At 40.7% G+C, this 16,024-nt stretch overlaps 1 protein-coding gene across 1 annotated transcript in view; it reads left to right on the top strand.

Annotated features, from left to right (window-relative positions):
- LOC143277386 (sortilin-related receptor-like) overlaps positions 1–16,024 on the top strand; it is a 125,447-nt gene that overhangs the window by 77,102 nt on the left and 32,321 nt on the right. The window contains exons 36-38 of the mRNA XM_076582169.1: positions 4,759–4,868; positions 6,095–6,205; positions 14,923–15,154. Of these exons, the coding sequence (XP_076438284.1) occupies positions 4,759–4,868; positions 6,095–6,205; positions 14,923–15,154 (453 nt within the window). The remainder of the gene's footprint in view (positions 1–4,758; positions 4,869–6,094; positions 6,206–14,922; positions 15,155–16,024) is intronic.

Here is a 16,024-nt window from a genome sequence, read left to right on the forward strand (position 1 = left end):
TTATGGAAATGAGAACATACCCAGCATGCACACCCCCACCTACATGATGGGGTAAGTGAACAGAATGGTCATACACATAAACTGTTACATGTTTCTGTCAAAATTACTTGAAAGAGTCGTTCTTCATCAACTCCTCAGTCATTTGTCATCCAGTGACCTCTGTGAGGTGTTTCCATCTGCATACAGACAGAATTACAGTACAGAGGCAGCCCTCTTACACATATCCAACACGTTATTGTCCTGCACAGATAACAGAGATGTCTTAGTTCTGTGTCTGCTCAGTCTTTCTGTAGCCTTCAACACAGTAGATCATGATATTCTTCTCAACCGTCCTCATCGTACTTTTGGATTTTCTAGCACAGTTCCCGATTGGTTTAAATCTTAACCTTTCCATTCGCCCTCATCCAGACCTCTTCCCGCTTGATAGGATGTCTCCCAAGGCTCAGTTCTAGGTCCAATATTATTTAGTCTGTACACTCAACCACTGTTTGACATCATCAGACAACATCAGTTTGATTTTCACAAGTTTGCAGATGACACCCATTTCACTAAAGCTTCTTCCCCAAATTATTTTGCCATCCTCTGCAAAAACATAGAGGTGTGCATTGTTGCTGAAAAGGAGTGGATGCTTACAAACAAGCTTAAGCTTAATGACTTCAAGACTGAAGCCATATCTTTATAATAATAATAATAATACTGTACATTTATATAGCGCCCTTTCTCTCTAAGAGCTCAGGGCGCTTTACATGAAAGAAAAATATTACAAGTAACATAAAACATTCATGGCCACCCTTTCTCAAAAAAACCCTCCCCCCACTCACACTCTCCCTTTCCCACTCTGCATACATCCAAAGTGAGCTGACATGGGTGGTGTTGAAGAAAAGAAAGCTGAGAGTACTTATAGATAGGTTTTAAAAAGATGAGTCTTTAGTGATGAGCGAAAAGTAGAAATAGAATCAGATGCACGGATATGATGAGGAAGGTTGTTCCAGATGTGAGGAGCAGCAAAGAAGAAAGAAAGGTTCACCGTAGGTTCTTGTATTGACACGAGTAAGTTTCAAAAGGTAACCGTCAGAGGAAGAGCGGAGATTTCTTGTGGGAGTGTAAACACTGATAAGGTCAGAAAGATAAGTAGGTCCTGTGGAGTCGAAAGGTTCTAAGTCTGCACCAAGTCACATTTCTGACCATACCTTCACTGTCTGCAATGCTAATATCAACTTTTCATAAATTCTGTCAGAAACCTTGGTACATTTAAAAAAAATTTTTTTATTCAGCTCTATCCATGCGCAACCATGTCAGTAATTTATGTAGAACTGCAAACTTCCAACAGAGGATAATGGATACTGTTCGACCATATCTAACTATTGAAGCAACAGCTTCCACTCAGCTTGTTTGTTCCTTGATCCGAAGTCACATTGACAACTGCAATTCACTACATGCTGGTCTGCCTTCTGATTTGTTGTCACGCCTTCAGATGATTTTGAACAATGCTGCAAGAATCATTTTCAGAAAATCAAAAAAGGATCACGTTACCCTACTTTAATGTCAACTTCATTGGTTACCCATCCAGTGCAGAATTCAAAACAAACTCGCCATATTGGCTTATTGCCACTTTGAAGGATCTCTCCCTTCTTACTTATCTACCGTCCTTTATACTAAAACCCTACTTATCTACTGTCCTTTATACACACACCCCTTCCTGTTCTCTCAGGTCTTGTGCTGAAGCCCCTTTGAGTCCCCCAAGCCTCTTCAAAGACATTTGGCCAAAGAACATTTCAGTATCAAGGACCTTCTGTCTGGAATTCTCTTCCTCTGGATCTCCGTTACTTACCAGTGCTGCCCTTCTGTCACTCACTAACACTGTCCTCTTTCAAACAGCCCCTTTGAGTCCCCAAAACCTCTTCAAAGACATTTGGCCAAAGAACCTTTCAGTATCAAGGACCTTCTGTCTGGAATTCTCTTCCTCTGGATCTCCGTTACTTACCAGTGCTGTCCTTCTGTCACTTACTAACGCTGTCCTCTTTCAAACAGGCCTTTGGGTGTGATGAAACATAGCTAATTGTCTGCATTGGGTGTAGTGAAACATAGCTAATTGTCTGCACTGGGCGTGATGAAACAAAGCTAATTGTCTGCATTGGGTGTGGTGAAACATAGCTAATTGTCTGCATTGGGTGTGGTGAAACATAGCTAATTGTCTGCATTGGGTGTGATGAAACATAGCTAACTGTCTGCATTGGGTGTGGTGAAACATAGCTGATTGTCTGCATTGGGTGTGATGAAACATAGCTATTGTCTGCATTGGGCGTGGTGAAACATAGCTAATTGTCTGCATTGGGTGTGATGAAACATAGCTAATTGTCTGCATTGGGTGTGGTGAAACATAGCTAATTGTCTGCATTGGGTGTGGTGAAACATAGCTAATTGTCTGCATTGGGTGTGGTGAAACATAGCTAATTGTCTGCATTGGGTGTGGTGAAACATAGCTAATTGTCTGCATTGGGTGTGATGAAACATAGCTAATTGTCTGCATTGGGTGTGATGAAACATAGCTGATTGTCTGCATTGGGTGTGATGAAACATAGCTTTAATTGTCTGCGTTGGGTGTGATGAAACATAGTTAGTTGTCTGCGTTGGGTGTGATGAAACATGGTTAATTGTCTGCATTGGGTGTGGTGAAACATAGCTAATTGTCTGCATTGGGTGTGATGAAACATAGCTAATTATCTGCATTGGGTGTGATGAAACATAGCTAATTGTCTGCATTGGATGTGGTGAAACATAGCTGATTGTCTGCATTGGGCGTGATGAAACATAGCTAATTGTCTGCATTGGGTGTGATGAAACATAGCTAATTGTGTGCATTAGGTGTGATGAAACATAGCTAATTGTCTGCATTGGGTGTAGTGAAACATAGCTAATTGTCTGCATTCTTCCTCCTCCTGCCCACATCACTTTGCCCTCCACTGAAGTCATCATGTAGTGTGTGTGTGTGTCTGTGGTTGGATGTTTGTGTGTGCGCTGGTGTGTGAGTGTGGGCGAGCATGTGTGTGCGTATGTAGGGGTATTTTTGTTGTGTGTGTGTGTGTGTGTTGATACCTGCATTTTGCTGGTATTTTCTTGGTGCATAGATACACATATGTGCTGTCTTTTTCATGTGCAGAGGTATGTTGTTATGCACTATTGTATATGTGTTGTTTCATGTACGGCACTCTAGAGCCCATTACGTGGGGAGTTTGCGCTATATAATTGCTATCTATTATTTTTATTATTATTATGAGCGTGTATTTGTGCCTGACTGAAACCTGATTGAATGACACAGGAAATGAATGACGAATGCCGAAATGGTGGCCATCAGTCGGCTCTACCCTGGTAGGCAGCCATTTGCGCAAATGACTCCATGTTTGTAAAGTGCGTAGAGCTTGGTCTCGACCAAAGATATATGCTATATCAGTACAGCTGCCAAAATTGCAGTTACAGGAAAGCGTGAGATGTCATTATCAGGTCAGTAAAGGGTTATGACCGTGGTTTTTCAGGCAGTTCGTGCCACAGTTTACCAACTCAGAGTGGATGACAAAGGGCAGATGATTGTTATTTATGCTATACTTCATGCCTGCATTGCAGTGTACATGAAATGTACCGTGCATGTAGCTCCAGGAATTTAGGATGCTAGAATTGGAGGTCACCAAATAAAAGTGTAGCAGAAAATGAAAGCAGCATATAACAGAGCAGACAGCTGAAGTAAAAGAGCCGAAAACAAGTCACGTTCCAATCCAGTTTTCCGAAGATGATGCCACTACTCAGAAAAAAACAACATCTGCTTGTTAGCGGAGACAAAATGGAAGACTCTGACTTTACTGCAGATGCGGCTCATGGGATGTGTATGCCTTATACAAGATCTTTTTTTCTTTGAATTTAGGGGGATGCGCATCATGCGCTGCAGTGTCTTGTAGGCTGAAAATTATGGTATATGTGTGTGTGTGTGTATCAGAAAAATTTGAATAGAAACAGGGTGTGACTGTTTGGAATGCTCAGTTCTTCTTAGAGAGGGAATCTTTCTGCGAGAATGTCAACATTGCTTTGAGAGATAGTTTTCAAAATCTATGGAGACATGCTCTAGAGGCGAGTAGTAAATGTTTGTTTTATCGAAATTTCAAAAGTGGATTTGGTAGAGAAAAATATATGTCGAATGCCTGATAATTACGTTATCAGCTTCTTCAGATTTCAAAGTAGTAATCATAAGTTGGAAATAGAAACAGGGTGACACAAAGGCATGCCATGAGAGTTACGGCTTTGTAAGGTTTGTAACATGTCTGTGATTATTGATGAGTTTCATTTTATAATGGAATGTCCCAATTATGATCAGTTACGAAATAAGTATATTCCTAAAAAATATTTGTCTCCAAAATCAGTTTTTAATTTCTGTAATATGCTCAGAGGAGGCGAAAAAAGTCATTTTAGCTGTAAGATGATTAGATTTGCAAATGTTGCCTAGCTACACTTTTGGAGTTAAAAGACATTTGTGTTTTCTCAACTTTTATGTGACATTGTGTGTTTGGAAATGTTTGTTCTGGACATGAAAAGATTATTTTGCAGTAATCCTCCATATTCCAATAGGAGTGAAAAGATAATTAAAACTTGAAACTTGTGTGTGTGTGTGTGGGTGTGGTGTGGTGTGGTGTGGTGCGTGTGTGTGTGTGTGTGTGTGTGTGGTGTGTGGGTGATGTGTGTGTGTGGTGTGTGTGTATGTGTGTGTTGCAGGTCCCTCAGTCCCCCGCAACCTGAGGGTGATAAAGGCCCATGACATGGACACCGTGCTCCTGCACTGGCAGGCCCCCTTCCACCCCAACACCTACAAGCTCTCCTACACGGTCAGTGCCGGGGGGTGGGGGGAATGGAGGGGGTGGGGGGGGGGGCATTGTGGTGCTGTGGTGTTTCTGTGCGCGAGTCTCTGTTGTGTTGGTGGTGTGCTGTGCTGCGTTGTCTTGTGTTGTGCTTTTGCTGTGTTGTGCTTGTCTCTGTTGTGTTGTGCTGTGTTGTGTTGTGCTGTGCTGTGTTGTGCTGTGCTGTGTTGTGCTGTGCTGTGTTGTGTTGTGCTGTGTTGTGTTGTGCTGTGCTGTGCTGTGCTGTGCTGTGCTGTGCTGTGCTGTGTTGTGTTGTGTTGTGCTGTGCTGTGCTGTGTTGTGCTGTGTTGTGTTGTGTTGCATTGCGTTGTCTTGTTTTTGTGCTGTGCTGGTCCCCCGGTTGTGCTGTGTTGTGCTGTATTGCATTGTCTTTGTTTTGTATTGTATTGTGTTGCCTTGCATTGCATTGTATTATATTGCTTTGCATTGCATTGTATTGTATTGTATTGTATTGTAGTCCTGTTCTGTCACCACAGATTTCCCTGGGTGAAGTCTAGGCAGCTCCCCCCACCCCCCTCCCAGGGAGAAGTACATTAACACACTGTATCTCCACTCCCTTCACTTACTGACTGCCACATGTTATCGTTATTGAGTGTATTATTATTGTTGTAGTTATTATTATTATGTTATTATTGTTGTTTCTGTTGTTGTTTTTGTTCTTATTATGATTATCATTGTTATCATCCTTACTTTTGTGTTGTTAAAAAAAAAAAAAAGAAAGAAAAAGAAAAAAAAAAAAGTGTCACTGACGATGGTTTCCCTTCACTGACTGCCCTAGGTGAAGGTAACCGACATATTATTTATTTATTTATTTATTTATTCATTCATTATTAACTGGAAGAAAAAAAAAACCGAGAACCCCCCCCCCCCCCCCACCCCTCTGTGACTGATGACTGATCTCCTGTATAATGACTACCAAGTTAAACCGATCTCTCAGTCAAAGAAGGCTACTCTCGTCGGCGATCCGGCCGGCCGGCTTCTTCAGCGCAACTGCTGGGTAGAGAACTAGCAACTCTGTGCATCGTCGTGAGCGAACTCGCGACCATTGCGACTTGACGAGTGAAGAGTACACACTGAAGGCAGGTTGTGTCGGCCCCGGTCATGGGTTTGAGGGTGGTGGGGTTTCTGGCAGTCTGTCTGGTGTATATATCACGCCTGATGTGTCCAGTTTATCTGTCTCTACCTGTCCCCAGGTGAAGGTGACTGACGTGAAGAGTCGTGGGACCAAGGTGATCAGCATCAGCACCCTCTATCTGAACTGCACTGTGTCCGGTTTGATCGTCTCTCACTCCTATGCTATCGAGGTAACAGGAAAACGTTGCCATCTGGTGGAGATGGGTGGTGTGTGTGTGGGGGGAGGGGGGGGGGGGTGCGGGGGGCTCTGGCTAAGTCTGAAAGAATGAGAGAACCAGGTGCTTTACATTTTACTAGTTTGTGTGTGTGTGTGTAGTGCAATGTTATTCTTGACTGTTGTACTATCACGTGCTGTTTTGCCGCCCCACAAGACATTTTTTTTCCCTTGAGGACAGTGAAGTGATTTGGATTTTCGATTCATTGATTTCCAGGGCTGGAAAAGTCTTACGAGGAGGGTGGGAGGGTCAGGGGGGTGGGGTGGGGGGGGGGGAGCCGGGGGAGGGGTTGCCCTTCAGGTTCTGGGGGGGGGGGGGGGGGGGTTCTGGAAATATCTTGGAATCTTTTTGTTAATGAAACCCTTGATCAGTGCCACTCAAGAGAGAGTTTGTTGATGGAATAAAAAGTTTTCAGTCTGGTTAGGAAAAAAGTATGGACTTTTGGTCACAGCTTTGTGTCACTCTCTTTCACTCTCTTTCGCTCTCTTTGTCTGTCTCTGTCTCTCTCTCTCTCTCTCTCTCTCTCTCTCTATATATATATATATATACACGACTACCATTAGCACTGAATCCCCCCAACAACGACTACCATTAGCACTAAATCCCTCCAACAACGACTATCATTAGCACTGAATCCCCCCAACAACGACTACCATTAGCACTAAATCCCTCCAACAGTGACTACCATTAGCACTAAATCCCTCCAACAACGACTACCATTAGCACTAAATCCCTCCAATGACGACTACCAATAGCACTGAATCCCTCCAACAACGACTACCATTAGCACTGAATCCCTCCAACGACTACCATTAGCACTAAATCCCTCCAACAACGACTACCATTAGCACTGAATCCCTCCAACAACGACTACCATTAGCACTAAATCCCCCCATACCCTCTCTTCTCCCCCATCACCAACTTCCATTACCGCTACAGCAAAGCTGCGGCAACTTCTTTTTTTTTTTTTTTTTTGTCCCTTGCCGTGAAGGTTATTATTTCTCAAATGAGAAACATCATCACCATCATCATCATCACCAGATTTGAGCAAAGTTCCTACATACCGCTGTACTTTTGTTTGGTCACAGCTTCGGGAACCCCCCCTTCCCACCCCCCACCCCCCTCTCTCACTCAGTCACTCTCTTTCTCTTCCTTTCTCTCTGTCACTCTCTTTGTCACTCTCTCTCTCTGTCTCTCTCTCTCTCTGTCTCTCTCTCTCTGTCACTCTCTGTCACTCTCTTTCTCTCTCTCTTTCACTCTCTCTCTCTGTCACTCTGTGTCACTCTCTCTCCCTGTCACTCTCTTTCGCTCTCTCTCTCTCTCTCTTTGTGTCACTCTCTTTCGCTCTCTTTGTCTATCTCTGTCACTCTCTCTCTCTCTCTCTCTAGATATATATATATGACTACCATTAGCACTGAATCCCTCCAACAACGACTACCATTAGCACTAAATCCCTCCAACGACTATCATCAGCACTGAATCCCTCCAACAACGACTACCATTAGCATTGAATCCCCCCAACAACGACTACCATTAGCACTGAATCCCTCCAACAACGACTACCATTAGCATTAAATCCCCCCATACCCCCTCTTCTCCCCCATCACTAACTTCCATTACCGCTACAGCAAAGCTGTGTCAACTTCTTTTTTTTTTTTTTTTGTCCCTTGCCATGAAGGTTATTATTTCTCAAATGAGAAACATCATCACCATCATCATCATCACCAGATTTGAGCAAAGCTCCTACATACCGCTGTACTTTTGTTTGGTCACAGCTTCGGGAACCCCCCCTTCCCACCCCCCACCCCCCTCTCTCACTCAGTCACTCTCTTTCTCTTCCTTTCTCTCTGTCACTCTCTCTCTCTTTGTCACTCTCTCTCTCTGTCTCTCTCTCTCTGTCACTCTCTTTCTCTCTCTCTTTCACTCTCTCTCTCTGTCACTCTGTCTGTGTCACTCTCCCTGTCACTCTCTTTCGCTCTCTCTCTCTCTCTCTTTGTGTCACTCTCTTTCGCTCTCTTTGTCTATCTCTGTCACTCTCTCTCTCTCTCTCTCTCTAGATATATATATATATGACTACCATTAGCACTGAATCCCTCCAACAACGACTACCATTAGCTCTAAATCCCTCCAACAACGACTATCAGCACTGAATCCCTCCAACAACGACTACCATTAGCATTGAATCCCCCCAACAACGACTACCATTAGCACTGAATCCCTCCAACAACGACTACCATTAGCATTAAATCCCCCCATACCCCCTCTTCTCCCCCACCACCAACTTCCATTACCGCTACAGCAAAGCTGCGGCAACTTCTTTTTTTTTTTTTTTTTTTGTCCCTTGCCATGAAGGTTATTATTTCTCAAATGAGAAACATCATCACCATCATCATCATCACCAGATTTGAGCAAAGTTCCTACATACCGCTGTACTTTTGTTTGGTCACAGCTTCGGGAACCCCCCCTTCCCACCCCCCACCCCCCTCTCTCACTCAGTCACTCTCTTTCTCTTCCTTTCTCTCTGTCACTCTCTCTCTCTTTGTCACTCTCTCTGTCTCTCTCTCTCTGTCCGATTTGTTTCCATGTTTGATTTTGTTTGTTTGGTGGAAACCTTTGTTGAGAAATTTGACTCCTGTGTGTTCAGAGACCACACATCTTTTGTAAAGCCAGCAGTGCGGTTGACACGCCAGGGAAGGTGTTCAGGGGGAGTAATTTGTTTTGTCCGCAATACTTTGCTTTCTCATGTGCATCCAATTGAATGTGACAGTGATTATTGTTTGTTATTCTTGCTAGACAAAGATATTTTTGGTTTTCGTAAGAATGTTTTATTTGTATGCACTTATATCCCACCTGAAAATGCACCTTATTACAGTATGCATGAGTTTAGTAGTGGTATTGATATGCTGGAAGAGTGCGTTGTTGATAAGCTATTATCATTTGATGATGTTGATATTTTGTTATGTGGTGATTTGAATGCAAGAACTTCAAATATTTTTCCTAATGTTGTTCTCGAAAATGAATTGCATATCAATTATAAAAATGACATTGGTACTAATGTACAAAGGCGCTCTGAAGATAAGATATTAAACACTTTTGGGAAAAAACTTTTGAACATGTGCACTGCATTAGGACTCTATATTTTGAATGGGGTATGTAATGGCGACCGTGAAGGTTGCTTCACATACATTTCTGATCAGGGGTGTAGTGTCAATGATTATTTTCTGGCATCTTTGAATCTTTTTGAGTCTGTGAACGTAAAAATAGCTATGAATGTTGTGGAAAGAATAGAATCAGATCATTTGCCTCTTGTACTATGTATTGAAAAGCAAAATAAATTGAAATTCGATAGAAGTAAATTAGGTAAAAATACTGAACAATTTATAGTTAGATATTGTTGGAAAGAAGAACTGAGTCAAGATTTCTTTAACTCTATAAATTCACATGAAGTACAGGACGAGCTTGCTGCTGCAGAAGACCTTATCACTGTTAATGTTAACGAAGCATTGGATAGATTTAATGACATTATCAAAGATCAAGCTAGTATTATGATGAAAAGAATACCTTCAAATGTAGCTGTTGAACGAAAGGGCTGGTTTGATTATGAATGCAAGAAAACAAGATGTGAGGTGCGAAAATTATTAAGAAGATATAGAAGAACATTGGATAAAAACGATAGAGCCTCGCTGTGCATTGCAAGACGTGAATATAAAAACTTGATCAAAAGAAAAAAGAAAGAACATAATGAAATGTTATTAAACGATCTTTTAAACTCTGTTAATGATCAGCAGATGTTTTGGGAAAGAATCCATAGGGTAACAAAAAAGAAATCACAACCTCAAAATGACATTTCTATTGATGACTGGTATAGACATTTCAAATCTGTATTAGAAAAGGATGATGGAGTAATTAGTGAGGAAGAGGTTGTAGATAATGATGAACAGTATGTATATGATAGAGAAATATCAAGAGAAGAAGTTTTGCTTGCAATAAAAAGACTAAAAAATGGTAAATCGGCTGGTACAGACGGTCTTATAGGTGAATTCTTTAAGAAGTCTGGAGAGAATGTTGTTAACTTTTTAGTTAAGCTGTTTAATTATTTGTTTGATACTGGTTATTATCCGGAAAACTGGAAGGAATCTATAATATTGCCATTATTCAAAAAAGGTGATGTAAATGATGTGAATAATTATAGAGGTATTTCTTTATGTAACATATGCAGTAAATTGTATAGCTCTATTATTAACAATAGATTACAAGAATGGATAACAATGAATGATATAACTGGAGAATATCAAGCTGGCTTTAAAAAAGACTATTCTACAATTGATCATATATTTGTGTTATTAGCTGCAGTTCAGAAACAATTTGCAAATAATAAGAAGTTATATGTTGCGTTTGTTGACTTTGAGAAAGCATTTGACTCCATTTCTAGAAAATTGCTATGGCCTGTTTTATTGAAAAATGATATAAAAGGTAAGCTGTATTTTTGTCTCAAAAGTATGTATAATGAAGTGAAAGCAAGAATAAGATCGGGGGCTAAATTGTCAGACTTTGTCTATTGCAGTCGTGGGGTCAAACAAGGGGATGTATGTAGTCCAGTTTTGTTTTCTCTGTTTATCAATGAACTTGCATTGGAGATAATTGAAAATGGACAACATGGTGTTACCTTTGATTTGATTGAATTATTTATTTTACTCTTTGCTGATGATATTGTCTTACTATCTGCAACAATAGTTGGTTTACAACGACAACTGAACAGTTTGTATATGGCGGCAACAAGACTAGAACTGAAGGTTAATATGTCGAAAACAAATATTATTGTTTTTCGTAAAGGGGGGTATTTGGCACGAAATGAGAGGTGGGTCTATGGCAATGAAAGTGTCACTGTGGTGAATGCATATAAATACCTTGGGATTTACTTTTCAACCAGACTTAGCTTTAGTTCAGCATGCCAAGATATAGTTAGCAGAGCAAAGAAAGCTGTTATGATTATCCTTCATGTTTTATATAAGCTGGATTGTAGCTCTTTTAGTTTGTTTAATAAATTGTTTGATTCCCAGGTTCAACCAATAGCACAATATGGTGCTGAAATTTGGGCGTTTGAGAAGGGCTTAGAAATTGAACAAATACATCTGTTTGCACTGAAACGCTTCCTCAATGTTGAAAGTCGAACTCCAAATGATCTTGTATATGGTGAAGTAGGGAGGTTTCCAATTTATATAAATTCTTACATTACATGTATTAAGTACTGGTTAAAAATAACGCGTATGGAGGAAAATAGGTTGCCATGTAAAGCTTATAAGACATTGTACAATTTAGATAAGCATGGTAAAAAGACATGGGTTACAAATGTTCGTCAGTTTCTAAATTCACATGGATTTTCTTATGTATGGGACAACCAAGGTGTCCAGTGTATTCCTGGTTTCATAAAAACTTTCAGACAAAGAGTCATTGATTGCAGATGGCAGGACTGGCATGACCATATATATACCAGTGATAGATTTGCTCAATATAGACTTTTTAAGACTACGTGTGCGACTGAGCCATATCTTATGATTAGAATGAGTAGGTATGTTAAATGTGCTTTGACTAAATTTAGATTTGGTATTTCTGATATTGCCAGCCATCGTTTAAGATACAGGTCCAATGGTGAACGTGAACAGATGTGTCGCTTGTGTCAAAAGGGAAAAGAAGATGAGATCCATTTTTTGTTTTGTTGTCCTGCCCTATTAGACCTTAGACTACAGTTAATTGAACCCAAATATTATAACAGCCCTTGTAGTTTTAGATTGAACTTGTTATTATCATCCAGAAAGGAAACTACCCTTGGTGGGCTTGCAGTCTATATTTACAAATCTTTGAAAAGGTTGAAGGTTATACTATCGTAGTGGTTTGTTTTGTGGTTGTTGTTGTTGTTTTTGTTTGTTTGTTTATTTTGTAAGTGTACTATATGACATGTGTAGTATATTGCTGTTGTAGTAGTTAGACTTTGATTGTGTGCAATTTATGGTATACAAAGTATGTTACTGTTGTATTCAGTATGACTGTTATGATTCCTATATTTCAATGTACATGTGTCACACCTCTTCAGTAAGGGGCTATGGCCTTTATTTGAATAAAACATTTCGTTCGTTCGTTCGTTCTCTCTCTGTCACTCTCTGTCACTCTCTCTCTCTCTTTCACTCTCTCTCTGTCACTCTCTGTCACTCTCTCTCTGTCACTCTCTTTCGCTCTCTCTCTGTGTATCTCTCTCTCTCTCTTTGTGTCACTCTCTTTTACTCTCTTTAGCTCTCTTTGTCTATCTCTGTCACTCTCTCTCTCTCTATATATATATATATACGACTACCATTAGCACTGAATCCCTCCAACAACGACTACCATTAGCACTGAATCCCTCCAACAACGACTATCATCAGCACTGAATCCCCCCAACAATGACTACCATTAGCACTGAATCCCCTCAACAACGACTACCTTTAGCACTGAATCCCTCCAACAATGTCTACCATTAGCATTGAATCCCCCCAACAATGACTACCATTAGCACTGAATCCCTCCAACAATGACTACCATTAGCACTAAATCCCTCCAACAACGACTACCAATAGCACTGAATCCCTCCAACAACGACTACCATTAGCACTGAATCCCCCCAACAGTGACTACCATTAGCACTGAATCCCCCCAACAACGACTACCATTAGCACTGAATCCCTCCAACAACGACTATCATTAGCACTAAATCCCTCCAACAACGACTACCATTAGCACTAAATCCCTCCAACAACGACTACCATTAGCACTGAATCCCTCCAACAATGACTACCATTAGCACTGAATCCCTCCAACAACGACTACCATTAGCACTAAATCCCCCCATACCCTCTCTTCTCCCCCATCACCAACTTCCATTACCGCTACAGCGAAGCTGTGTCAACTTCTTTTTTTCTTTTTTTTGTCCCTTGCCATGAAGGTTATTATTTCTCAAATGAGAAACATCATCACCATCATCATCATCACCAGATTTGAGCAAAGCTCCTACATACCGCTGTACTTTTGTTTGGTCACAGCTTCAGGAACCCCCCCCTCCCACCCCCCCCACCCCCCCTCTCTCACTCAGTCACTCTCTTTCTCTTACTTTCTCTCTGTCACTCTCTCTCTCTTTGTCACTCTCTCTCTCTGTCTCTCTCTCTCTCTGTCTCTCTCTCTCTGTCACTCTCTGTCACTCTCTTTCTCTCTCTCTTTCACTCTCTCTCTCTGTCACTCTGTGTCACTCTCTCTCCCTGTCACTCTCTTTCGCCCTCTCTCTCTCTCTCTTTGTGTCACTCTCTTTCGCTCTCTTTGTCTATCTCTGTCACTCTCTCTCTCTCTCTCTCTAGATATAAAAGAAGACATTAACTGTAAATGGATTTGGGATTGTGTGGATGTGTCAGGGAGTTGGATGTGTAGAAGGATTTGTTTCAGAATTCAAAGATAGGCTAATTGCTTCATATAAACAGAATTGGCACGGTAAAATGGAAAGCACTGAGAAATATAGATGGTTTTATAGTTTTAAAAGTATATTTCAAACAGAAAAATATATCACAGTCGTGACAAACAAGTGGCACCGAACAAGTCTCGCCAGATTTAGAACGAGAACGATTGGTTTGAATGCTTATGAAAAGTGGTTTCAGACTGAGCCCTCGTTATTCTCCCCTTGTCCGATGTGCGGGCATTCAAGGGAGGATGAGTTACATTTTTTGTTTAGTTGTAAAGCTTATGACGATATTCGAGAAAAATGTGTTGTATTTAAAACAAATTCAGCAAAGTATGAAGATATTTTTGGAGTGCTTAATTTAAATCAGGAAACTTCACTACAGTCACTTGCAAAATATATTGCAGAAGCGAATAACATGCGACGAAAAAAAACTCAACAATAATAAAATAGTATCAGGTGTTGCTCATTGTGAAAAGTGAAATCTGTGTTGTCACTCTCATATGGAAAATATTATGTTATACATTTATATATGTTTTTGTTTTTATTTCTCTCTACATGCCATTACTTTGAATGGATGGTCGAACTGCACTTTGTTGCACAGATTGATTGATTTCGTTTTGGTTTTGGTTTTCATCAATATTATTACTATTGATGCATGTTGTTATTTGTATTATGAACCCCCATGTCATTAGGGCTGTAAAGCTATTGACATTAAAGTGTTCAGTGTTCAGTGTTCAGTGTTCTCTCTAGATATATATATATATGACTACCATTAGCACTGAATACCTCCAACAACGACTACCATTAGCACTAAATCCCTCCAACGACTATCATCAGCACTGAATCCCTCCAACAACGACTACCATTAGCATTGAATCCCCCCAACAACGACTACCATTAGCACTGAATCCCTCCAACAACGACTACCATTAGCATTAAATCCCCCCATACCCCCTCTTCTCCCCCACCACCAACTTCCATTACCGCTACAGCAAAGCTGCGTCAACTTCTTTTTTTTTTTTTTTTTTTGCCCCTTGCCATGAAGGTTATTATTTCTCAAATGAGAAACATCATCACCATTATCATCGCCAGACTTGAGCAAAGTTCCTACATACTGCTGTAGAAGAAATATAGCATTAGCACGTCAGACAAACTGCTGAGCATTACAAGCTGCGTCGACCTCACTGTTGCACAGCTGCGTGCCATGTCGGGGGAAGGCTACAGCAGCGACCCTGCCAAGAAGACGTTCATCTACGAGCTGGGACGTCTGCAACAGCTGGAGGTGACGGTGGGCAAATTCACGGAGAGCTCTGTACAGCTCAGCTGGAAGCCTCGCAAGGACGCGGTTCGCTACCGCGTGACTGCCATGCTGCCTTACCAGGATGGACGCAGGATCGTCAGGAACACCACCGACACCACTTTCGTCTGTGAGTTTGTCGAGGGTTTCGAGAAAAACCAGAAGTTAGAAATCACAAAGATAAGATGTACAGTTGTTGGTTTGTTTTTGTTGTTGTATTTTGTTTTGTTTTTTGTGTGGGTTTTTTTTTTTTTTTTTTTTAGCTCTTCAGAGCTTTTCTCTCAGGATGTTTGTTGGCATTTTGTTTTTATTCTGATCTTATTTCAGGCATTTATTTTCTCTGTGTGTGTGTGTGTGTGTGTGTGTGTTTATGTTTTAAGGTAGTGTTTGGCACCCACAAAAGCAAAAAAAAATTTTTTTTTTACTATGATTTGTGACTTACAATTTTATGAACTTAAGAGGTAAATTCTCTGTGTATGTATATTTCTTCTTTATGTTTTAAGATTGTGTTTCGCAAAAAAAAACAGAAAAAAGTTTTGTTTTTTTTATTATTAACTGTGACATGATTTATCAACTTTACGGGTTAAAAGATGTTTAGATTTTACAAAAAAACAGTGGTTGCTGATGGCAGTGGTGGCCAGCGTGGATTAAAGACAACTTTTTGGGGGCGCTCTGTCTCTTCTAGGATTGCATTGATTTTGAATGTACCTAATTTATTTTGTTAGGTTACAAATTTCAGAAGGAATTTCTTCTCCACACAGACAAAAAGATTATATACATATTAAAAAAAAAAAATCAGTCTATTTTTAGCTTCTGAAAAAATGACAAATGACGGGGTTAAAATTCCCACCCTAAACCTACCAGGTGTGCTGAAAGGGGGGATCTTCTTCCTTCGTGGGCTGCAACTCACATGTACACAAGTGGGCTTTTATGTGTATGACTGTTTTTACCCCTGCCATGTAGGCAGCTATACTCTGTTTTCGGGAGTGTACATGCTGGA

This window comes from Babylonia areolata, chromosome 34 (assembly GCF_041734735.1).
Source record: "Babylonia areolata isolate BAREFJ2019XMU chromosome 34, ASM4173473v1, whole genome shotgun sequence".
In the NCBI taxonomy this organism is placed as follows: Eukaryota; Metazoa; Mollusca; class Gastropoda; order Neogastropoda; family Buccinidae; genus Babylonia; species Babylonia areolata.